Genomic DNA, 26693 nt, shown 5'->3' with positions numbered 1-26693 from the left:
ATATAAAATATTGAAATTAATTGAGAGTGAAATTGGTCACCAGTAGTAATGCAACATGGCCTAATGGCAATTTGTTGATCAATTTGAGAGCAAGAGAAGATGAAATGGGCGTGACGTATTTGGGCCATTGATTTTCTATTGGTCTGATTTGCAATACGGAATTAATGGATTTCACAGAGACTGGCACATTTTTTGAGTAACTAAAATGTCATACTCACCTCCATGGGCAAAACACACCTTCAATTTTGGAAATTTTTCAAATATTCCACCAAACAGCATGCAACACATTGCTGCGGTTGTTTCAGCAGGCATACCTAAAGAAGAATTAAATTAGTAAATAATTACAAATTGCTCACTCTTTAACATTGTATCAGACTTTGTGCCCCTTTCCTTTCAGGATAAATCATGTTTATGTGTTCAGGGAGGTTGAATTATATTGTATTTAAAGTCAGGGAAAAAATTATTTTGAAATCAGTTTACCCATATTCATATCCTGAAAATTGAGTACCTAACAAATACTGACTATTGTGGGGAATAACTTGTGTCTCCTGTAAGAAATAACAAAAACAGCCTGAAAATAGTACAGAACTCTCACGGACTTAGTAGGCACAGTATTGATATCTCTTGAAAAACATGGACAGTTCTCAGCAGTCGTGGAGCAAGTGAATTAAAAGATAAAGACCACATAAATTGTCCTCACAATATAGATGTCATTAGAACCTGTAAATGTTCCTGAGCAGATAATAGGGAGTCTTCTGGCACTTTGTGAGCCCCTAGTCTCTGGCATAAGGTAAACAAAGAAAAGTGATTTTTGGGCTAAAGTGATTGACAGGTGGAGGTGACCATTCTGACAAACTGGATAGCTGACCTGTATTTTGTGGTTCGAAAGGTTCATACATATGATTGACTTTGGGTAAAGTAGCCATCCCTATAAATAAATTATAATGGTGGGCGCTTGGAGTCAGGGAGCAGTCCCTCTTCAGATGGAAGTTGGACCAGGGAAGGTGGAGAAAAATTGAAGGAAGAACTCCTTAACACTTCAGTTAGAGAGCAGAATGCTCTCATCCCAAGATAATCAGATAATCACACTTTATGTTAACAAACTTTGTCCTCGGGGATTAGGGAATATTCTGAAATGTCACAGGCTACATACATTTCTTGGCTATTGAACTAATGCATAATTTCTAAACTGCCCCTTTATAAATGACCTTAAAATCATCTCAGTACATGGCCAATCTGTTGATTGCAAGCCTCAAATCTTACAGATTGTTGTCAGAAATAGTTGATGGATTGAAATTTGAGAGGCAAAAATCTTAGGGTGTAACTATATGTGCATTAAGTAATTAATATATGAAACTAGAAGATGCAATGGTGTTAGCATAGGCTAAGGAATGACTGATTAGTGTTATGATCCCAGGTGATGTTAATATTGGACAAGTCAGATCCCAGAACTCTGGTTTGATAACATATTTTATTTGCTTTTGGTATAAACAAGATGATCTCAGTGAAACATAAGATCGTAATGTTTCAGAGAAATAGCAAGAACTGCAGATGCTGGAGTCAAAGATAACAAAGTGTGGAGCTGGTGGAACACAGCAGCCTGGGCAATATCAGATGAAGAGGAAAGCTGACATTTTGACATCCCGACCCAGAACATAGAACATAGTACAGTACAGCTCAGTACAGGCCCTTCGGCTCATGATGTTGTGCTGACCTATTATCCTACTAAGATCAATCTACCCTGCATACCCTACATTTTACTGTACCCCGTGTGCCTATCGAAGAGTCACTTAAAAGTCTCTAAAGTATCTGACTCCACTACCACTGCTGGCAGTGCATTCCACATGCCCACCACTCTGTGTGATGAACCTACCTCTGATATCTCCCCTGTACCTTCCTCCAACCACCTTAAAATTGTGCCACCTCATAATAGTCATTTCCGCTCTGGGAAAAAGTCACTGACTCTCCACTCTATGCCTGTCATCATCTTGTAAACTTCTGTCAAGTCACCTCTCATCCTCCTTCGCTCCAATGAAAAAAGCCCTAACTCCCTCAACCTTTCCTGATAAGACCTGCCCTCCAGTCCAGGCAGCATCCTGGTAAATCTCTTCTGCACCCTCTCTAAAGCTTCCACATCTTTCCTGTAGTGAGGTGACCAGAACTGAACACAATATTCCAAGTGTGTCTAACCAGAGTTTTATAGAGCTGCAGCATAACCTCACAACTCTTAAACTCAATTCCCCTGGCAATGAAAGCCAACGCACCATACGCCTTCATTACAACCCTATCAATTTGGGTCGCAGCTTTGAGAGATCTATGGACGTGGTCCCCAAGATCCCTCTGTTCCTCCACTGTGCCGAGAATCCTGCTATTAACCTTGTATTCTGCATTCAAATTTGACCTTCCAAAATTAATCACTTCACACTTTGTGTTGAATTCTATCTGCCACGTCAGCTTTCGTGTTCCTCTGATGCTGCCCAGCCTGCTGTGTTCCTCCAGTTCCACACCGTGCTGTCGTAATGTTTTAGATTTGGTTTTAACAATAAATAGTAAATTATAATGCAAATGAAATGAAAATAAAGTAAGAGTACACTAAACTATTTATCTATGACACAGGTTTAAAAATTTCAAAACATGCAGAGAATATAATCCCATTAATCTGAAAAGCATCCCCTTGCAGTAATTACATCAGAGTTAATTCCATTCTACTTCATTATTTGGCTTCATTTAACTGTGGTTCCCACTCATAAGCATCGATAGCCTCTTCCTGGTGCCTTCATATAACTGAGCTTAACTTTCTTAGCTTCAAATGTCCTTCAGCATTTTAATCAAGCAATTCTGGCCTGGAAAGTTCACTAAATTCCTTCCATTGAGGTAACCCGTTTCTTACAGTTCTAACCTAGCTTCTTCCTTTTTCAGGAGCAGCTATTTTAAACATCCAGCTTTAGCCACAACTCTTCCAGAACTCGGTAAACAATTCTTTCCCAAGCAATGGGTACTTTCCCTCATCAAAAGAAAAACCTGACCTTCTAAACTGAAGCCTAATGCCCAACTGTTTACATTGTTCACTTACAGAAGTCTCCTAATGTAAACAAAAATCCAGAAACAAATCACCTTGGCAACAGAAATACTTGCAAGTTGATCATTAAGCCCCTTCAGACATCAAAAAAGCTCATGCTCCAATAGTTTAAATTCAATAATCCAAACTGAAAAATAAACAATTCATATATAAATTACACTCCGTACCATAGATAGTCTGACTGAGAAAACAGGCATGACTGGAGTGAAAAATAACGCTGGGTGTTATAGAAGTGTGCAGTTGAGATTACAAGTGTAATCTTGATAGGCTTTCTAAAGAGATTCAGGAGATTGAGTTAAGAATCTTTTACAAAATATTAGCATTCAGTGCATATGTATGTTCCTTACAGACAGATTAATACATACAACTTTAAAAAAGCAGTTCAATAAGTTCCAAAAGGAAAATGATGGCTGGCAGGAGTTCTTAACTTTCCTACAGTCAGTTACACTGGGAACAGGAAGCATATTACGGACCGTGGTCTGACTAGTGCCTTGTATAAGCTTAGCAAAACCTCTCTACTTTTATATTCCATTCCCTTTGAAATAAAACATTAAAATTACTGAGGGAAAGCATGCCTTAAAATGAATTGAATAAAGTCATAAAGCTGTAAAAAGACTCTACAGTTTTGTGCTCCTGAGATGCTGCTTGGCCTGCTGTGTTCATCCCGCTTCACACTTTGTTATCTACAGTTTGTTTTCGTTTTGATCTGGGAAATAGTAAGAATATAATTTATGTAATGTGACTTAATTGCCTGCATTTGAGGAAGTTTTATTCCAATCCTTAATAAAACAAGCAGGCAATTTAATCCTTTCTGCTGACAAATAATTTCTTCAAAATTTAATCCACAACGTTTGTATTGCTAAATGTGCATTATAGACATGACTGAATTCTGAGATTATAAATTTACAAATATAGTTAGACACTATTAATACATTGAGCTCTTAACCACAGCCACAGTGAAATTTTGAGATTTCTTTTAAGCAGGTTTCCAGGACCACATGGGCAAAACGAAATACCGCAAGGAAGGACATATGGATGTGGAAAATTCAAGGACATATCTACAGACACACATTTGGACTAACGGCTCTGCCTTCTCACAGCTTAACTCTACAGATGTTCTTGAAGCAACAATGGGAAGTTTTGTAGCTCCTCATATATCCCTGGTCTCCAGCAGGCGGTAAACAAAATAGTGACATGTGACCACAGTTTGGGAACCTATACCATATTCATTTGTTAGAGAAGTTCAAACAATTAATTAAAACATTATAAATGGCCAGAGTGGCTCCCAAATACAAAATTGTATAGCTCTTAAAATGAATAAGTATATATGACATTTGCTTGGCAATCATTTTATGTGATAACCTGTGTCTTCTAATTTCGTCCTTTGTGTCCACCAATTTTAATTGCTCCTTCTGACAAGGGACGTCAGGACACCATAAAAGCAAAAAAAAACTGGACAATATGGTGAAGATTAGTGGGAAAACAACGATTGGGGAGCCTTTTAAAAACCAGCAGAGGACAACTAAAGTAGCAATAAGGGGAAGCAAATGAAATATGACAGTAATCTAGCCAGTAATATGAAAGAATGTTGCAAGAGTTTTTTCAGAGATATAGTAGATAAGAGAGAGGCAAGAGTGGACATCGGACTGCTGGAAATGAGGCTGGCAATGCAGTAATGGGGAGCAAATGGCAGAGGAACTGAATAGGTACTTTGTATCAGTCTTCATGGTAGAAGACACCAGTAATTTACCAGAGCTTCAAGAGACTCGGGGACAGCGGTGAGTGTAGTGGCTATCAACAAGGAGAAGGTGCTGGGGAAGCCGAAAAGTCTGAAGGTGGATAAATGACTCAAATGAGATGGATTACACCCCAAAATTCTGAAGGAGATAGCTGACGTGATTGTGAAAGTATTGATGGTGGTTTTTCAAGAATCATTGGAATCAGGGAGGGTGCCACAGGACTGGAAAGTGGCTAATGTACCATCCCTGTTTAAGAAGGGAGGGAGGCAGATGCCAGAAATTATTGGCTAGTGAGCCTGACCTCGGTCTTTGGTAAGGTTTTGGAGTCCATTGTTAAGGATGAGAATGTGGAGTACTTGGAAGTGCATGGTGAAATAGGGCTGAGTCAGCATAGCTTCATCAAGGAGAGGTCATTGCCTGACAAATCTGTTAGAATTGTTTAAGGAGCTAACAAGCAAGTTGGACAAAGGAGAGCCATTTGGATGATATATTTGGATTTCCTGAAGACCATTGGCAAGGTGCCACACAGGAGGCTGCTAAATAAGAGCCAATGGTGCTCGGAGCAAGGTACTTGTATGGACATAGAATTAGATGACTGGCGGAAGACAGAGAATGGGGATAAATTGGATCATTTCCACCAAGGAGGCTGGTGACTAGTGGAGTTCTAAACATGTCAGTGTTGGGACCTCAACTATTTACTTTAAACATCAACAATCTAGATGAAGGAACTGACGGCATTGTTGCTAAGTTTGCAGATGAAAAAGATAGGTGGAGGGTCAGGTAATGTTGAGGAAGTGGGGAGGCTATAGAAAGACATCATTTTCTGAAGAAGGGTCTCGACCTGAAATGTCGGCTTTCCTGCTCATCTGATGCTGCTTGGCCTGCTGTGTTCATCCAGCTCTACACCTTGTTATCTAGGCTATGGAAAGACTTGGACAGATTAGGAGAGTGAGCAAAGAAGTGGGTATTGGAATACAATGTGAGAAAATATGAGGTTATTCACATTAGTAGGAAGATTAGAGGCATGGACTAATTTTTAAGTGGAAAGGCTTCAGAAATTTGAAGAACAAGAGGATTAACTAGTTCGGTATTCTCAAGGTTTCACACAGGTTCAGTTGGCAGTTAGGAAGGCAAATACAGTGTTAGTATTTATTGTGAGAGGGCTAGAATACAAGAGCGGGGATGTGCTGCTGATTCTGTTTAAGGCTCTGATCAGACTGCATTCAGAATATTGTGAACAGTTTTGGGCCCTGTATCTAAGGAAGGATATGCTGGTGTTGGAGAGGATCCAGAGGAAGTTTACAAGCACGACCCTGGAAATGAAAGGCTTGACATGTGAGAAGCAGTTGAGGACTCTGGGTCTGTACTCGATGGGGTTCAGAAAGATGGGGGTGTTAGGGTAGAGATCATGTTGAAACTTACAGAATACTGAGAGGCCTGGATAGAGAGGACACTAGAGAAGATGTTTTTACTAGTAATAGGAGAGACTAGGACCTGAGGACACAGCCTCAGAGTGTACTATTGACCCTTCAGAACAGATATAAGGAGAAAATTCTTCAGTCAGAGGATGGTGAATCTGTGGAAGTCATTGTCACAGTGGGCTGCAGAAACCAAGTCATTAAGTGTATTTAAGTCAGAGATAGATAATTAAATGATTGGTAAGGGTATCGAAGGTTAGGTGGAGAAGGAAGGAGAATGGGATTGAGAAACATATCAGCTATGATTGACTGGTAGAATAGACCCAATAGCCTAATTCTCCTTCTACATCTCATGGTCTTTACACTTACAAAAAAATTGGTTTCTTTCTCGGATGTAATTTCATGGGAAGTCAGTTATCCCAGTTGGCATGATGGCTGTTTGCAATGATGAGTAATACAAACAGTATGGAATCATTTCCTGAACTGGCTAAGATGACTAGGAAGGACTTTCTTTCTCCATGTCTCTCCTTGCCTGAGGCATGGTGACTGTCAGGTTAAACTGTCACCAGTTGTCTCTCCCTAATGAAAGAGTAGCCATATGGTCTGGGAAGGCTATGGTGACTTTATATTTCATGGATGGTGGTTATTTTAAGGAAATTATTGTTTATGAAACTTGATGGTACTATTCAGAATTCTGATCTGTCTTTTTTCTGCTTCTTGATTCAGGGACTGGAATCAATTGTACAAGTCCCCTCGGGCAGATTTGGGAGGTTTGGCTTAGATCAGCTGCTTCCAGACAGTTTTACGATCTGATGTGCAATCTTCCAATTTTCTCACTTTCCAGCTATTCTTGCTTCATTTAGCACAATGGGTTTGTAACGACCAATAATTTTTCTTGAAAAATTACTTTTAAATTATTTAAAGCAATGTCTATTTTCTCATTTGATATTTGCTTAAAATAGAAAATTCGCTTAGAATTTGTAACACAATTTCCAGTTATTTTGGTAGTCTGATGCATGCTGTAATTGCACTTTTTGATCAGCAGGCTGAGTATAACTTTGATGAAAAGCCTACTGTACTTGTACTGACAGTGACCATGCTTTCAAAAGATACGAGATGAACAACATGGATAATGGTATATGTATTAGAACTGTTTCAGTCCGAGTAATATAAGCAGTAAGGTAGAAAGCCCAAAACAGAGCTAGGTGCATTGTAGCTCTGAGTCTAATTTAATATAAAAGGCTTAAGTGTCTAATGCTTTTGTTCTAATGTTTCATTCAAATAAGCACATTGAATAGTGATAATGGGAACTGCAGATGCTGGAGAATCCAAGATAATGAAATGTGAGGCTGGATGAACACAGCAGGCCCAGCAGCATCTCAGGAGCACAAAAGCTGACGTTTCGGGCCTGATGAAGGGTCTAGGCCCGAAACGTCAGCTTTTGTGCTCCTGAGATGCTGCTGGGCCTGCTATGTTCATCCAGCCTCACATTTCAGTACATTGAATAGTTCTCTGTTTACAGGCATACTTCATTGGTAAATTCAGGCTTACTGCTATTTGTAGACAAATTCTTTGTTTATGGACGTTTTTTCTATAGGCACACACACTCTGCTTTCATATTAACATTCACCACTCTCACTCGTAACATTATTAACACACCAGTGTGCTGATTATAATTCCACAGATACAAATCTTTTTAACAAACCAGGTCAATGCACTTAGACTGTGTCATAGGATCAAATGTGGAATATGAGTTCTGATATGTAAAAAAAAATTTAGTCTCTGAGCCTTTAATTTGTAATAGTGGGCGGAGCCAAGACGGGCTGAACAGCATGGCCTAAGGTTCGGAGTAACGGTGTCTGGACCCGAAACGTTAACTCTGTTTTTTCCTTCACTGATGTCACCAGACCTGCAGAGCTTTTCCAGCGACATAGTTTTTGTTTCTGATTTACAGCATCTGCAGTTCTTTTGATTTTTATTTGGCCTAAGGCAGTATTTGTTGCAGAATTAGATAAGAAGTTCGCTGAGAACCCTCTCGACTTCATGAATATTTTGCTGTATCTTCCATGCTGCTCACCAAACATGGAAACCAACGTGGGTACCTTGCAAATTCTATGCTAGCATGCTGTTTAGTGCAGATACAAAGGAAGGAAGCTTGTCATAGTTGTCAGCAGGCCTTGGTCAAGTCAAGGGGGATGCTGTCTGCTTAGGGGTCCTGGCAGAGTAAGTCCAGGCCAAGGCTTTGGAAGTGGTCACAGTCAGGGTATCTCAACATAAGAGGTAATGGATTGAGTGTCAGGCAGCCCCTTACTCATCTGGACTCTATCTGCCATATTGGAGACTGTTTTTCTCCTGGTTTTAGATAGAAACAGATTTTAAGGGAAGTGAATATGGATATGGATAAATTACATTTCCTTCTGTTGCAGGTGGGACAAGTCCTGAATGAGTGACGAGACAGTGCTGAGTTAGTAGTGTCAGTGCTTGTGGAGTCGTGACAGCAAATGAGGGAAGATGTTGAAAGTAATAGTGAGTGTTGTAGAGCCTGAGCCTTGGTGGGAGGTAGGGAGGGTAGCAGAGAAAGAGTGAGTGTGAGGTATTGGAAAGAAGATGATTGGAGTGTAGATGGTCTTCGACCTTCTTCCCACATGCCCTCTAGACACTGAGACTGTTTCAGTAAGGGTGGTAGTCTTGGACCAGGCTGGCATGGTCTGATCTCCTGTATTGGTCCTGGAGGAAAAGAAAGTCCTGCCTCTGTACCACCCACCCAGCAGGACCTCCAGGTCCCTGACTGCACAGCATTTGTCAGCATGTCTGGGGAAAACGTCAGGAGTGATACAAAGCAGCTCTGGAAATGAGCTTTTCTGGTGCACAATAGGCTTTGAAAGATCACACAGGTGCAATGGATGCTGTTGAATTCTGTCATATCTGCTGAATGAAAGGCTGTTCCTTAAACAGCGCTTGGTTTGATAGGGCCAGATTTGGACGTGATGGATGCCGTAGAGCCAGGGTGTGTGGTAATGAGGTCAGTTTGTTAAGGTATGGCAAGAAGTTCATTGGCCTTGAGGCGAGAATCCTACTCAAAAATAAACTCAATATAATTTGGACTTAAGTCAACTTAATATGGAGCCCACTGTTGACATGTAGCAGCATGTTTGGGGAGATGGTGGAAATGTCATTGGGTTGGTAATCCAGAGGCCCGGGCTAATGCTTTGAGTTGCGTGTTTGTGTCCCACCCTGGCAGCTGGTGAAATGAAAATTCAACAAAACAGAGGTAGAAAGCTTGGATCAAAAATGGTGAATATGAAACAAACATAAATCTTTGTAAACACTCATCTGGTTTACTATTGACCTGTGGGAAGGAAATTTGCGATCTTTACCTGGACTAGCCTATTTATAACTTGAGACTGATCACAATGCATTGACTTTTACTTGCCCTCCGAGCAAGGCACTTACAGACAGGTGACAAATATTGGCCTGAGAGTGACATCTTTGTCCAAGGAAAAATATAACAATCTTCAGTTTTGCACCATGGCTGTGGATGTTGTCCTTTTTTTAAAACAGTCCGGGGACAGAATCAGATAAAAAACTGTTTCTAAATATCAGCACTGGGGCTTTCAAGTTAATTTATAAAACATTGCATCCCATCAACATCTATGAGATCTCTTTTAGGAACATTAGAAAAGGAGTAGGCCTTTCAGCCTGTTAAGCTTGTCCTGCCATTCAATATGATCATGTTTAATCAAACACTTCAATGCCTTTTTCCATCTTATCCCTGTCCCCGTAACCCTGTATTATAAAAAAAATCTTTCAATCTCAAGAGTCTCAGACGCCAGAATTCCAAAGGTGCTCAACCCTCTGTGTAAAAGAGAAAATTTTCCTCATCTTGGACCTAAATGACATGCCCCTTATTTTTAAGTTGTGACATATCTCAACTCCTCCAACTGGGTCTGTATCCACTCTGCCTATCCCTTTAAGTATTTTGTCAGTTTCAATGAGATCACTTCTCATTATTTGAACCTCTAAAGAATACAGTTTACCCAATCTTTCTTCTTGGGACAGTTCCATCATCCCCTGAATGAACCTCAGTTGCTGTCCCCCTAAGGTAATAATATCTTTCCCAAGGTAAGGAGATCAAAGCTGCACCCTTCAAAATATTTCTGTTGCAAATAAAAAGTATTCTGAGGTTTGTTCGGAAAATCTCCTTCTTGAGTTTTCTACCTGAATGCAAGTACTACATGATTATTCAGCAAACCACTGCAAATTAATCGATTTTCTGCAATGTCTTGATGTCTGTGTCAGTCAAATATGGATCAAACCCTGTACAAAATCTGTTCCACATGCTATATAGCCAACTGGATTAACTGGCCCTTGTTTGGAATTTAAGAGTCTACATCTTGATATTTCAGCACAGCGGCTCGGTGGTTAGCACTACTGCTTCACAGCACCAGGCAAACGGGTTCGATTCCACCCTTGGGCGACTGCCTGTGTGGAGTTTGCACATTCTCCCCATATCTGTGTAGGTTTCCTCCTTGTGCTCCAGTTTCCTCCCACAGTCCAAAGATGTGCAGGGTAGGTGGATTGGCAGTGCTAAATTGCCCATAGTGCCCAGGGGTGTGCAGGCTAGGTGGGTTAGACATGGAAAATGTAGGGGAATGGGTCTGGGTGAGATGCTCTTCAGAGGGGCAGTGTGGGCCGTTGGGCTGAATGACCTGTATCTACACTGTAGGGATTCTATGATCGTGATATATCCGTGTATATTTTATGAAAATATCACCTGACTTTTCTTTAAAAGTGTGCCTATTTCCACTGGTCCAAAGGCAATGTGCCAAGCAAAATGGTTTGGGGAGACGACCTGTCTCTATAATATGGAAAAAGTGAGTGACAATAAACATTTCACTTAGTTGGTCGCATTAATAGCTACCATTAAATTAAAGTTGCAGAAGAATCAAGGCGTCTCATTCAATTCTACATTTAAATTGGACTTTTACAAAATGTAGGAATCTCAACTTTGGAGTCAGTCAGCAATTATGACATACCAGCACGTGACTTAGTTTGTACTTCAAGGAATGGGACACACGGAATGCCAGTGACAACATTTTCAAATACAGTACTACTTAAAGAGACATTAAGGCACATCCACATGCATGTTTACAGTGTCATAGATAATGCAGATGCATCTCAAATAAAGTGTTTGGTCAGTGAAAGCAGAATTGAGTTCTCTGGCCATGTATTCAGTGGTGAAGGAGTATCCAATCCATGGAAAATTAAAGCCATTGAAAACCCCATCGATTATGGAAGAAATCCAGAGTATTTTTTACTGTAGGCACGTCATTCCTGGCCTATCTATTTTATCTATCCCATCTGTGATCCGACAAGAAAGAGACCAGTAAGTAGGAGTGGATTAAATCACACAAATATGATCAATCACCACCCATCGTCTCTCTCTAATGAGACAGCAGCCGTATGCTCTGGTAAAATTGGTGACATAACAACGCTAGGTCAAAAGACGGTTGTCAGCAAGCTGCACAAATAATTATTTTAACTTTTGGAATAAAAACCCAGCCAGCAAATAGATACCTTGTCTGCCTTCCAGAGAGACCACTCTCTCCGCGACTCCCTTGTCCACTCCACACTCCCCTCCAACCCCCACCACACCTGGCACTTTCCCCTGCAACTGCAGGAAGTGCTACACTTGCTCCCAGACCTCCTCCCTCACCACCATCCCAGGCCCCAAGATGACTTTCTACATCAAACAGAGGTTCACCTGCACATCCGCCAATGTGGTATACTGCATCCGCTGTACTCGTTGTGGCTACCTCTACATTGGGGGAACCAAGTGGAGGCTTGGGGACCGCTTTGCAGAACACCTATGCTCAGTTCGCAATAAACAAATGCAACTCCCAGTCGCGAACCATTTTAACTCCCCTTCCCACTCCTTAGACGACATGTTCATCCTGGGCCTCCTGCAGTGCCATAATGATGCCACCCGTAGGTTGCAGGAACAGCAATTCATATTCCGCTTGGGAACCCTGCAGCCCAATGGTATCAATGTAGATGTCACCAGCTTCAAAATCTCCCCTCCCCCCACTGCATCCCAAATCCAGCTCAGCTCGTCCCCGCCTCCCTAACCTGTTCTTCCTCTCACTTATCCCCTCCTACCTCAAGCCGCACCTCCATTTCCTACCTACTAACCTCATTCTGCCCCCTTGACCAGTCCGTCCTCCCCGGACTGACCTATCCCCTCCCTACCTCCCCACCTACACTCTCCTCTCCACCTATCTTCTCCTCTATTCATCTTCGATCCACCTCCCGCTTTCTCCCTATTTATTTCAGAATCCTCTCCCCATCCCCCTTTTCTAATGAAGGATCCAGACTTGAAACGTCAGCTCTTGTGCTCCTAAGATGCTGCTTGGCTGGCTGTGTTCATCCAGCTCCACACTTTGTTATCTCAGCAATAGATACAAGACTGCTTTGTTTTTGTGCAGAAAGATAAGGTAGGGAACCCATCAATTATTAAGATTGCAAGCAGGTTGTTATTACCTGTACAGCAACATTATTCACAGAGAAGATTTCTTAATCACATGTCAAATATTATTCTTTCAACTCCTCTTGCATGGAAACTAATTTGAAGTATTAAGTGATCACAGGAATCTTAGTAAGCTTGTCCAGCAAACCAACAACTTGAATACAGCATTGGGTACTTAAATTACAAGAGTAAAAATTCTATATTGAGTACGAGATAGGCTAGAGAAACCCAATGGAATATCTTTCATGACATCTGTTGCTGACAGTTGGTCCAATTGGTTGTTAGGAAATGTTTGATGACATCTGAAGTATATAAACCTAAACACAATGCCAAAGATGCTAAAACTAACTGATGCCAACAAAACAATATGTGGTATTACACCCATGTATATTAGCTAAAGAATCTCAAAAACTATAAAGATATGGTTGAGAGTATCTGTGAATAAAATCACAGACATAACATGGTCTTTACAATGCTCAATATAAATTCTTGTTTTATGTAGCAACTGTATTATCGTTTATTGTCGTTCTTACGGTTGTTTTGAGAACATATTGTAGATCTAGTACATGAAGGACAACAGGGAATTGTCAAAACCAAACAACTCCTTAGAGCGAGGTTTTATTCCTTTGGAACTGACTGTATGGTACAACATAAAATCAGCGTGTTTGCCAAAGTTAGCAACTACAGTGTTAAGTCTTTGTTATTTGCTCAAGATGTCTGAATTACCGCGAGGATCTTAGAATTTAAGTTAACATTGACTTTGCAAACTTGTCCCAAGTTGCTGTTCGACATTTTTCCCTACCATCCAAAATGAATCAACCTCCCATAATTTTATTATTTTGGAATGTGATCAATTTGTAAACTACTCAAAAATACCTCCAATACACGTTTTTCCTTTTTGAAGGAGGATCAGAAAATATATACAGTTGTTGAAAATTCTAATTTTTTTCTTCCATCTCATGAGTAACCCTATGCCACATATGATGTGACTGTGGCTGTCCCTCGAATTTTCCATCTTGCTCTTTGGGGAAAATAACAGGTCAATTCTTGGTACTGTCCAATGTAGTACAATTGAGATCAGAAGATTTGTTTATAGAGGATTACTGAAATACAAGTTTAACTTGACTTGTCATACAATATACTGCCTGCTGTCTGCAGAACTCTGCAGTAGTACTAACCTACAAGCCATGGAAGCCAGTACTTGGACATTCTCCCATCTATCTTCATATCCCAAGGATGTACAAATATGGCACATTTTAACTTTTCTGCAGCCTTAAAATAAAAATAATGAGAAGTGCTCAGTTATCCAATCAATGACAACATGCCAAACAATAATCCATGATTTTCTCCTTTGTCAGTTCCATGTGCAAGTTAAAATCAAAAACTTGACAATCTGGCGTTCTTTATCCAGTAATAATTGTTACCTATATTTTGGGACACAGCGTAGAATGGAAGATTTTTATTCCCATGCCTCATGGTAGATAACTTTATGTTAAAATATAAGCTGATCAAGAATCAGCTGCCCAGTTTTGATTCAAATAAATAAAGGCATGCCATAAGTGAATTGAAATGTAAAGCAAGGAGGATTCTTTCATCAATAATTTTTTTTTAAAAATTGACAAATACTAAATTTAATTTCACATTTCTCACTTAGGCATACACCCTCTCTCTTCCACCTGTTTGCTGGATACTTGCTTAGTTGTCTCCATTATTTTGACAGAGTACCAGTACACTCTTCAAGCATTCTCATTAAAATAAGATAGAATGAATTTATAAAGCTGATTTCATGACCACTGGACATCCTAAAGTGCTTCATAGCCAATGAAATACTTGTGAAGTGTCATGACTATTGTGCTGTAGGAAACACAGCAGCCAGAACAAGCTCAACAATGCAGATTCTGTTTTAGTAATATTGATCAAGGGATAAAAGTGTCTGCTGGAACACCAGGGATAACTGTCCAAAGGGGAAGCAGTGGTCTAGTGGTATTATCATTGAACAATTAATCCAGAGACCCAAGTAATATTCTGGGTTCGAAACCTGCCATGACAGATGGTGGAAATTGAATTCAATAAAAGTTTGGAATTAATCATCTAACGATGGCCATGAATTGATTGTTGGAAAAACCCATTTGTTCACTACCGTCCTTCAGGGAAGGGAACTGCTATCCTTATCTGGTCTTGCCCATATGTGACTCCAGATCAAGTGGCTGACTCTTAATTGCCTTCTGGGAAATTGGGGACAGGCAACAAATGCTAGCCTAGCGAGTGACACCTTCATTCTGTGAATGAATAATCTGGTAAACCTCCTTTGAGTCGCCTTCAACGCATTTATATCCTTCCTTAACTAAGGAGACCAATACTGCGCACAGTATTTGAGATGTGATCTCATCACTGCCCTGTACAACTGCAGCATAACATCTTTATTTTTAATTTCAATTCCTCTGTAATAAAGGATAGTATTCCATTCGCATCCTTTGTTAAATATTGCACTGGCATATTGACTTATTGTGACTTACGCACTAAAACACCTAAATCCCACTGCTTCTCTGAATTCTAGTCATTCTCTGTTTTAGTAATATTCAAAAGGAGGTTTACCAAATTGATAACTTAAAACCATTTTTTTTATTACTTCACAGGATGAAGGCATCACTAGCTAGCCAGCATAAGGAAGCAAGTTCTGACTAATCCAGGGACTGAGTTTAGCACAGACTGGAGATTAAGCCTAAGACCTTGCTGCTCGGTGCGGCTCAGCTAATCACCACGTAACTCATTGAGAAGTTTTTGCTATGTCATCCTTAATTTGACATGAGGTGTATTGGAAATTCTTGCCTGATACTCAATTTCCTTTATCCTTTTGTATTTCATAACAAAAATTGGAAAGTGGGAACAAAAATTGAAGACATGACTGCATGTTGTACAGAAGGATCTTGGGGTTCAAATCCATAGCTCCCTGAAAGTGGTCACACAGGTAGATAGGGTGGTAAAGAAGGTATATGACGTGCTTGCCTTTATTGGTCGGGGAATTGAGCACAAGAGCCAGCATCTCATGTTGCAGCTTTATAAGATTTTGGTTAGGCTGCATTTAGACTATTACATTCAATTCTGGTCATCACATTACAGGAAGGATGTGGAGGCTTTGGAGAGGGCGCAGAAGAGGTTTACCAGAATGCTGCGTGGCTTAGAGCATATAAGCTATAAAGAGAGGCTAGAAAATCTTGGGTTGCTTTCTCTTGAGCAGCAGGCTGGGGGGAGACGCGATAGAAATCTATATTATTATCAAATGCATAGATAGGGTTGCTGGTCAGAGTCTTGTTCCCAGAGTTGAAATGTCTAATACGTGGGGGGCATGCATTTAAGATTAGAGGAGGAAGTTCAAAGGAGAAATGAAGGGCAAATGTTTTACATGGAGTGGTAGAGAGTGCAACATGCTGCCAGCAGTGGTGGTGGAGGCAGATTCATTAGGGGCATTTAACCAACTTTTAGGTAAGTACATGAATATGCAAGAAAAGGAGGGATATGGACCAACGACAGGCAGAAGGGATTAATTTCATTTCGCATCATGTTTGGCTCAATGTCATGGGCCAAAGGATGCGTTCCTGTGCTGCACAGTTCTATATTTTGCCAAGTTTGGGACCACTGGGACATCAACCTACTTCATCACTCTGGCATTTCACTTCACTTTCAGAAGGAATCAATGCAGTAAATATTATCATTGCGGCAGAGTACCTGATGGTTGAACAGAAAGTGAAGACCGACGCTTCCTTGGATGTTTAAAGGTCCTCGGCTTTGTGTTTTTGTAGGTCAGACGATTAATTAGTTGCCATCAGTGTTGCCATCCAACACATTTTATTGGCCAATCCGAATAACATACAGCTCAGTTCTAGTCTTAGCAGGGCTACTACAAGAGGTGACTGTGCCTCGAAGAGAGAGCAGCATGAAAGAAGACTGCCCTCCCAGATAAATGGAATGGGGGAGGAGACAATTGTCAGAATTGAAGTATGCTTCAACATTTCTGAAGGAATCTCCTGTCATAAATGTGGAACTCACTTATAAAAACAAGGGTGCAGAGTGGCAGGCAATCTGCATGAAATTGCCACTCCTTGAAAAACCCAGCCCCTAATATCTATCTTAAAGTCTAGTCTAGTTTGCATTTAACTGATTCAAGACAAGTTTCTTTCACTTTTAGGCCGGGATAAACAAACTCCCTGCTCAAGAGGCAGCTGCAGTCAGTTAATTGGATGGCTTGTTGAATTCATTTTTCTAGCCAGCATTGCTGATTAATCTCTGTTGAATTTCAGCCAATCAAAATACAGGTTGCTTTACTAGGTGCACAAAGTCTGCAGCATGAAATCAGCAGTTCAGCACTGGTTGTGTTTAGTTACAGAGTGTGAGCTTGGAAACTTGGTGAGTAAGGGAATTTGATGCTGTGAGGGAAGAGATCCAATCAAAACAACTGGCAGATTTAAAACTAAAAAAGATTAAGAAGTAATAATAAGTAGCTCGTGAGAGCAGAGGAAGCAATGAGATGGGAGAGATCAGTGAAGGAGAGAATGAGAGTGTTGAGTGTTAGAGACAGCAGTGAGAGGGGAAGTAATTATCAACTAGTCTGTCTGGTCTGCAGTTTAGATAATCAAAGTGTGACATCACAGGGAAACAAGTAATTCACTTGCTCATTTCCTTCAAAATTAATTTTAAGAATAAATATTAGGAAGGAAGAGATTAAAAAAAAGAAGAAATGTCATTAATTGATTGGCCAGTAATTATCTGCTTTCAGCTAGATTAATTTACTACCATTAGGAAAAGTGTGTAAATAGCTGGAGAATTGAAAAATTACACACTTAAGTGCACATGAAAGAGCTAATTAGTGAGTAATTGTATTTCTATTCTCTAGTTTATAGTAAATAGTCTGAAAGTAAGCTGTAGGTTTGGTAAGGCAACTTCTTCAACCATATTCAAAGCTCATCCTGTGGCGTGGAAGGCTGTCATAGAATCCTTACAGTGCGGGTCGAGGACATTTGTCTCATCACATCTGTGCCAACCTTCCAAACAACATTCCACCCAGACCCACCCTATCCACATAACTCAGCATCCACCTAGCCTGCACATCAAGGGGCAATTTAGCAGGGCCTACTCTGCACATTTTGGAACTATGGGAGGAAACCTGAGCATCCAGCCGAAACCCATGCAGACATGGGGAGAACATGCAACTCCACACGGACTGGAACTGAACTTGCATCCTGGTGCTGCAGGCAGCACTTCTAACCACTGACCCACCATACTGCCTGGAAGCCTCACATAGCATAGGTGTATGAAATGTTACAAAATGCAGTAACTTGAACTCAGAACTTGAATGATGGCAAGAGTCAGTGTACTGCACCTGGTGAAGCTGACAAGTATGTGTAAAGCACATTGAGAGAAGATAGTGAGACACAGGTTAATACTAAGCTGGTTTAAAAAAAGGAAAGGGTGATTGGCAGACAGTCTAGAAGTATCAGGCAGCTAGTGCAGGACTCCCCTGAGTCTTTCCTGCTTATTACCGAATACTCAATACTGAAGCAGTCCATGTTCAAATGCAACAAGATGTGGACAAATCCAAGCTTGGGCTGACAAGTGGCAAGTATATTCATGCCAAACATGTATCATGCAACGATCATCTCCAATGAGAGACAATCTAGCCTCTGCTCCTTTACATTCAATGATGTTACCATCACTGAATACCCAACTATCAACATCCTTGGGGTTACCATTGACCAGAAATGCAACTGGACTCACTAAAAAATAATTTATCTAAAAGAGCAGGTAAAAGGCTAGGAATACTGTAGCAAGTAACTAACCTTCTTACTCTGAAAGTCTGTCCACCATCTACAAGGAACAAGTCAGGGGTGTGATGGAATACTCCCCACTTGCCTGGATGGGTGCAGCTCCAACAACACTCAAGAAACTTGGCACCATCCAGGACAAAGCAGCCTTCTTGATTGATACTACACCCACAAGCATCCACTCCCTCCATCAGCAATGCTCAGTAGCAGCAGTGTTTACTATCTACAAGATGCACTGCAGGAATTCCCAAAGATCCTTAGACAGCACATGCCAACCTCATGACCACTTCCATTTCGAAGGACAAGGACGACAGATACATGGGAGCACGACCATCTACAATTTCCTCTCAATATCACTCACCACCTTGACTTGAAGATAAAACACTCTCCCTACACTGCCACTTGTTCAAAATCTTGGAATTACCTCCCTCAGGGTTTGTCGATCTACCTACAGCGCGTGGATTGCAGTGATTTAAGAAGGTAACTCACTGCCACCTTCAAGGGCAACCAGGGGCAGACAATACATGCTGGCCAGCTAGTGACATCCATGACCTGTGGGTGAATAAACAGAAATAAACAGTTTTCCATTTTGGATATTCATGAGGGTGGTGCTTTATGGCATCACAAGTGGCTGAGCTGCTCAGATGGTAGGGGCAGTAACAATGAAAGCTTAAGAGGGCAATAGATTCAATAGTTAGGGGAATTGAAAGCCGCTTCTGCAGCATTACATGTGACTCCAGGATAGGGTGATGCGTTCCTTGATCAGAATCAAAGAGATCACCAATGGCTGACAGCTTGTGGTGAGACTGATCAGTCAAACATCATGTTTCACATTAATACATAGTAATAGACTAGAAAGTGAATGAAAATCTGAAAGCAGAGACTATTCTTCCCAATACTATGTGGAAATGAGTACAGAAATAATAAGATTAACTGAACGTACACATGACTGGAGAGGAGGTTAGATTTCTGGGACATTGTGACGAATTCGGGAGCAGATGATACCCGGTAAGCACATTGGCTTATACCTTAGCAGGATCAGGAAACCATGAACCTCACAGAGAGATTTGCTGGGGTTGCTGAGGAGCATTTAAGCTAGCTTGACTGGGTACATGAGAGGGAACTTGATCAGGTGGATGGTGGTTTATCTTGAGGGTCATCACATCTCAGATGAGGGGAGAGGCTGAGAAGGAGAGTGCTTCATGATAACCTCAGCCAGTGTGGGGATTGAATGTTTTGTCAGCATCCAGCGAACTGAGTGATCTGTTGAGGGTCATCTGCCTGCCTGTCTTCATCTTTAGCTGAAGTCTGACCATGGAAGGATTCTCCTCCATACTGGTGGTCCAGCTGCTAAATATATTTTCATTTTAAAGTTCAAAAGACACTTCAAAGTAAAGGTTCTCTCCCTCTTATTCACCTGATAAAGCTACTTCTTTAAAGCTGGAGGAAATCTTATGTCAGTATTGATTTGGGCATCACTGGGGCAGGCCAGCACTTATTACCCAGTGGACATTTAACATTGAAACACATTGCTGAGGCCTGGAGTCACATGCAGGCCTGACCAAATAAGGACAACAGTTTCCCTTTGCTAAAGGAATTAGTGAACCAAATAGGTTATTTCCCAACAATCAACAACAGTTTCATGGTCATCATTAGGCTCTTAATTCCAGATTTTTATTACCATGGTGGAATTCAAATCCAGATCCCCAGAATGTTACTTGGGATCTCTAGTGCCATCATCTATCGATTGTACTACTAGAACATCGCTTCCCCTATTGGTCTACCAGCCTCTAGAGTCTGCTCTACATCCTTTTAAATGAGCAGTGAGTCTGCTGCCATTGATTGGCAATTGGAGACATATCATCAGCTGTCTGTTCCCTGCACATGTGGGGACTCTGACCTTGATATCAGGGTGCCAAAGCCTGCAGGGGAAATCCTACTCTTTCTTTACAAAAGGTTACTAAGGTCATGAATCTAAAAATTAGTGCCAAATTCCATTTTCTTCCACCTGTGCACTTACATTTCTAGTTAATCAGCATGTGGCACTTGCAATATTTCTTTTAGAAACATGTCAGTGTGTAAACAATTTACAAAGATGTTTATGCTTACAGCATACACTGGGTAAAGCTCTGGGCAATTCAAATCCCAATCGTTGATATGGGAGCCAATTTGAACTCCAGGAAATCCTAACTCTTTCACACAACGATGCATTTCTCGAACAGCAAGTTCTGGGTCCTGCATGGGCAGTGTACCAAGACCAGTGAATCTCTTTGGGTGTGAACGTACTGTGGCTGCAATGTCATCATTCAAAATATGGCACAGGTCCAGAGTGTCCTTGGGTTTTGCCTATCAAAGAAAAAACATTGATGTTTTCTGAGCATATGTTCTGATAACTCCATTAAATCATTCTTTGCGCAAGTTAAAAATTTGCAAAGTCGTAAAGCTTCTTAAATCCTGATGAAATAAATACTTTTCTATTATTGTTTCAAAATGTACCCTAGTATATTGGGCAGAATTTTATGTACAACCCCTCCCCTTATGAGGTTGTCAGCAAGGGGAGCATTTAGTTGATCAGGAAAATGCCAGACAGAAACCTTTGTTCCTACCTGCATTGACTTCTATTAAATCTGGGTTGGTTAAGCTTGTAGTTGACCTTTCTGTCCAGGCAATAATTGAGGTCCTTTACAAGGTGATTTATGGTCACTTAAATACCTCATTCCCACTGACACTGGTATTCCAAAAGTGGGCAGGGGAGTCTCAATGCAGGCTCCTGGAAATAGATTCATGTTCAAAGGCACTCAGTGTCTGAAAGCCACACTCTGTAATCTTGCCTCCAAAACTCCTCCTCTCAACACCAAACTCCAGCCCACAATTCCGATTCCATCCTCACTCACCTGTAGCCTCAGGTCCGTTGTTTATCTTGAGCCTCTGTTAGATACATTGCTGGTAGGTGCCATCATTTTTAGTGATCCTGTCATTAGTCAGTAGCTACTGGGTTCCACATTTACATCCCGAAGGTCATTACTTCCCCTTACGACTGATAATGGTCACAACTGCTGGAGTGGTCATACCAACCAGAAGCAACGTGGTGATCTTGCTGGCTGTCCAGGTGGCAGGGTGGAGCCTTTTGCCTGGATTTAGTTCTGCTCATTGTATATTAAGTGCTTCAATGACCAAATCTTTGATACAATTATTTCACCAAAACTAGAGTTATGTTTTGCTTTGTGTTATAGCATTATATACATATTTATTCAAATAGATGAGCTACTTGAAGTAAAACCAAATAGATCAGAGAAGATAGAACTGTACAGCACAGGAACAGGCCCTTCAGCCCACAATGTTGGACTGAAAATCAAGCCAAATGAAAATAATCCCTTCTGCCTACCCTTGGTCCATATCCCTCCATTTCTTGCACATTCATGTGCTTATCTAAAAGTCCTTTAAATGCCATTATTATATCCATCTCTACCACCACTCCTGGCAGTGCATTCCAGATACCTCCCACTGTCTACGTAAAAAAATGTGCCCCTCATCTCCTTTGAACTTTTCCTGTCTCACCTTAAATGCATGCCCCCCAGTGTTATGCACTCTAACTCAGGGAAAAAGATTCTGACCATCAACCCTATCTATGCATCTCATTATTTCCTGGGTTTTTATCAAGTCTGCTCTCATGCTGCTTAAGAGAAAACAACACAAATTTTTTCTAGTCTTTCCCTATACCTCACACCTACTAATCCAGGCAGCATATTGGTTACAACTCATATAAAACATATTGTGTGAACTGTCAATAATGACTGAATAAATTGGAATGAATTTTTGCTGAAAAACCGAACACTGAAAGGTGACCTAGCAGAGATAAAGGTGGCTGGTGAGCATAGGCAGGTTTTAGCCCAGAGCAAGGGAGAGCGAGCCCTCTTGGGGAAGGCCCTCCTTGGAGAGTGTACATGCCCATGGCTTAAGAAAGGACTGAAATGTTTGACTTTCTAACTTTATTTTTTCTCTTTTATACGAAGAAAACTGTAGTGCTGAACTTTTTAACTTGTACTTTATTTTTCTACTTCTGTTTTATGTTGTATTTTGTGCCTGAGATGACATTGAGTTTGGTGAAATTGTACACTTTTCACTGTTATCTTGTACCCACATGTAGTTCATGTGACAGTAATACCTAAATTTAAATTTAAATCTAAATCTAAAATTATAATAAGAGTCAAAGCGTCAGATATATATTTTACAATACCTAAATCTAAAATAGTCACTAAATTAAAAATCCAATGAGAAGCTCAGGTGAAATTTCTTTAGAGTTGTGATAATTGGGAATTGGCTATCACAGATTGACTGTGGCAATTAGCAAATAAAAGAAGCTAATTAAGTACATAAAGGAAAAAGGGAAAAATGAATATATACAAAGGGTAAGATGAAATACAGTGGAAAAGTGATTGTGAGAATTAAAAAAATTTTGGCATATGCTTATAGGGCCAAATGGCTTGTCTTGTTTTGCATATTGTCTGTAGTTCTATGTATTAGAATGAGTATTGATTCTAATTGGTAATGGTTATATGGACACAGGAGCAATCCACAGCCTGACACTGCCAGATAGTGGTTATTCATTTTTCCAATACAATTACCTCTGCCTCAGTTTAGCTATTGCTGAAATCTTCATTCACACCTTTCTTTTCTTTGGGTCAACTATTCCAGTGTTCTCCAGGCTGTCCGCTGTAAACTTGGACTCAAAAAAATGTTGCTGCTCATAATCAACACCCATTCATTTGTCATACGGTACTTCCGGGCCTATTTTAAATCTGTCAAGAAATATTTCAGTTCTAAAATTTACATCCATGACTCTGTCACTTACTAACTTTAGAACCTCCTCCACACACACAATCCCTTGCTATCTCTGTATTCCTCCAATTTACTGGGGTCTTACACATTGCTAATTTTAATCACTTCTTAATTGCCTTGGCCCTAAATTTTTGGAATTCCCTACCTAAGCCTGCTGCCTTCATCCCTCTCTTCTCCCTTTAAAACCCCCTAAAAATGTATTTCTTTGACTGAGTTTTTGGTCACCAGTGCTAATAACTTATCATGTAGCTTAATGTCAAATCTTGTTTCATAATTCTACTGTGAAATACCTTGTATTAACATGTTATAAAGAACTGTTAGGACAAAACCCTCCCAACCTCTAAGTTTCTGTCGCGTTGCTTCCTTCTGATTCTTTTTATTGCAGTCTGTCCCCCTGGAGCTTTTTTATAAATAAGGTCTTGGTTGAATCATTTGTTTTCTCTCCCTAGTCTAATATAATGTGTGTTATCTGATTCAGAGACACTTTGATTTCAGCATCTTTCCATGCTGTAAAGCAAAAGGAAAACTTTTGAAGCAGTAGTAGGAAGGTAGTATAAAGAAAGAGAACGTTGAGGTAGAAATGAATAAGAATGAATTGGGAGATTAAATGTAAGTGACAACAGAAAGATAGGGTGACCAAGAACACATAACCAGAAGAAGGAACCGGAGACAACATTTCACTATAATTTAATGATATGGATAAGACTTCATTAGTTATGAATTTCTTTATGACGTTCTGTGGTCATGAAAAGAAAAGTGCAAAAGTGAAAAGATAGAATTGAAACAGAGTAGGGGAGGGAAGTTCAAGGGAAAGAGATATATAGAATGAAACAAGGAGAGCAAAGAGATGTAAATTACGGTTTTAATTGTGACAAAGTGAAGGAGAAGTTAGAAAGTGAAGGAAAAATTACAGAATGAAGAGTGAAAAGTAGTGTTCGAAAGTGAAGTAAACATTGAGCGAAGGAAATGAAAGACCAAAAGTGGAAAAAATGGAGATTGTGAAGCATTGTGAAAAAGAAATGATGAAGGAGAGCAAAGCAAGTGTATTGAACTGTATGAGAGAGATGCTATTTTGCCGACACCACTACATATAAAGCAATACAGTTTTGTAGCATATTTTTCCTGTCACTTTAAGTGTGACTTCTTTGCTGTGGTGTAGGATCAGTGAATCAGTTTTATGTAGTACCGTATAATTTAAACCCTGTAGGATCGGTGAATCGGTTCTGTATAGTACAGTATAATTTAAACCCTGTAGGATCAGTGAATCGGTTCTGTATAGTACAGTATAATTTAAACCCTGTAGGATCAGTGAATTGGTTCTGTACAGTACAGTATAATTTAAATCCTGTAGGATCAGTGAATCAGTTTTATCTAGTACAGTATAACTTAAACCCTGTAGGATCAGTGATAATAAAATGTGAGGCTGGATGAACACAGCAGGCCCAGCAGCATCTCAGGGGCACAAAAGCTGATGTTTCGGGCCTAAACCGTTCATCAGAGAGGGGGATGGGGTGAGGGTTCTGGAATAAATAGGGAGAGAGGGGGACGCGGACCGAAGATGGAGAGAAAAGAAGATAGGTGGAGAGGAGAGTACAAGTGGGGAGGTAGGGAGGGGATAGGTTTTCCAGGGAAGACAGACAGGTCAAGGAGGTGGGATGAGGTTAGTAGGTAGGAAATGGAGGTGCGCCTTGGGGTGGGAGGAAGGGATGGGTGAGAGGAAGAACAGGTTAGGGAGGCAAAGACAGGTCGGACTGGTTTTGGGATGCAGTGGGTGGAGGGGAAGAGCTGGGCTGGTTTTGGGAGGCGGCGGGTGGAGGGGAAGAGCTGGGCTGGTTTTGGGATGCGATGGGGGAAGGGGAGATTTTGAAGTTGGTGAAGTCCACATTGATACCATTGGGCTGCAGGGTTCCCAAGCGGAATATGAGTTGCTGTTCCTGAAACCTTCGGGTGGCATCATTGTGGCACTGCAGGAGGCCCATGATTGACATGTCATCGAAAGAATGGGAGGGGGAGTGGAAATGGTTTGCGACCGGGAGGTGCAGTTGTTTATTGTGAACCGAGCGGAGGTGTTCTGCAAAGCGGTCCCCAAGCCTCCGCTTGGTTTCCCCAATGTAGAGGAAACCACACCGGGTACAGTGGATGCAGTATACCACATTGGCAGATGTGCAGGTGAACCTCTGCTTAATGTGGAAAGTCATCTTGGGGCCGGGGATAGGGGTGAGGGAGGAGGTGTGGGGGCAAGTGTGGCATTTCCTGCGGTTGCAGGGGAAGGTGCCAGGTGTGGTGGGGTTGGAGGGCAGTGTGGAGCGAACACGGGAGTCACGGCGAGAGGGTCTCTCCGGAAAGCAGACAGGGGTGGGGATGGAAAAATGTCTTGGATGGTGGGGTCGGATTGTAGATGGCGGAAGTGTCGGAGGATGATGTGTTGTATCCAGAAGTTGGTGGGGTGGTGTGTGAGAACGAGGGGGATCCTCTTTGGGTGGTTGTGGCGGGGGCGGGGTGTGAGGGATGTGTTGCGGGAAATGCGGGAGACACGGTCAAGGGCGTTCTCGACCACTGTGGGGGGAAAGTTGCGGTCCTTGAAGAACTTGGACATCTGGGATGTGCGGGAGTGGAATGCCTCATCGTGGGAGCAGATGCGGTGGAGGCGGAGGAATTGGGAATAGGGGATGGAATTTTTGCAGGAGGGTGGGTGGGAGGAGCTATATTCTAGGTAGCTGTGGGAGTCGGTGGGCTTGAAATGGACATCAGTTACAAGCTGGTTGCCTGAGATGGAGACTGAGAGATCCAGGAAGGTGAGGGATGTGCTGGAGATGGCCCAGGTGAACTGAAGGTTGGGGTGGAAGGTGTTGGTGAAGTGGATGAACTGCTCGAGCTCCTCTGGAGAGCAAGAGGCGGCGCCGATACAGTCATCAATGTAACGCAGGAAGAGGTGGGGTTTGGGGCCTGTTTAGGTGCGGAAGAGGGACTGTTCCACGTAACCTACAAAGAGGCAGGCATAGCTGGGGCCCATGCGGGTGCCCATGGCCACCCCCTTAGTCTGTAGGAAGTGGGAGGAATCGAAAGAGAAGTTGTTGAGGGTGAAGACGAGTTCGGCTGGGCGGATGAGGGTGTCGGTGGAGTGGGTCTGGTCGGGCCTGCGGGACAGGAAGAAGCGGAGGGCCTTGAGGCCATCTGCATGCGGAATGCAGGTGTATAGGGACTGGACGTCCAGGGTGAAAATGAGGTGTTGGGGGCCATGGAATTGGAAGTCCTGGAGGAGGTGGAGGGCAT

General features: G+C 41.5%; 1 protein-coding gene across 1 annotated transcript in view; it reads right to left on the bottom strand.

The window, feature by feature from the left end:
• Positions 1-26693, bottom strand: part of acmsd (aminocarboxymuconate semialdehyde decarboxylase) — a 48434-nt gene that overhangs the window by 9535 nt on the left and 12206 nt on the right. Inside the window, exons 5-7 of the mRNA XM_048534068.2 lie at positions 20691-20927; positions 13941-14034; positions 219-314 (exon numbers count right to left, since the gene is read on the bottom strand). Of these exons, the coding sequence (XP_048390025.1) occupies positions 219-314; positions 13941-14034; positions 20691-20927 (427 nt within the window). The remainder of the gene's footprint in view (positions 1-218; positions 315-13940; positions 14035-20690; positions 20928-26693) is intronic.

Source organism: Stegostoma tigrinum, chromosome 7 (assembly GCF_030684315.1).
Source record: "Stegostoma tigrinum isolate sSteTig4 chromosome 7, sSteTig4.hap1, whole genome shotgun sequence".
Classification (NCBI taxonomy): domain Eukaryota; kingdom Metazoa; phylum Chordata; class Chondrichthyes; order Orectolobiformes; family Stegostomatidae; genus Stegostoma; species Stegostoma tigrinum.
This window is presented reverse-complemented; position numbering and strand designations above follow the sequence as displayed.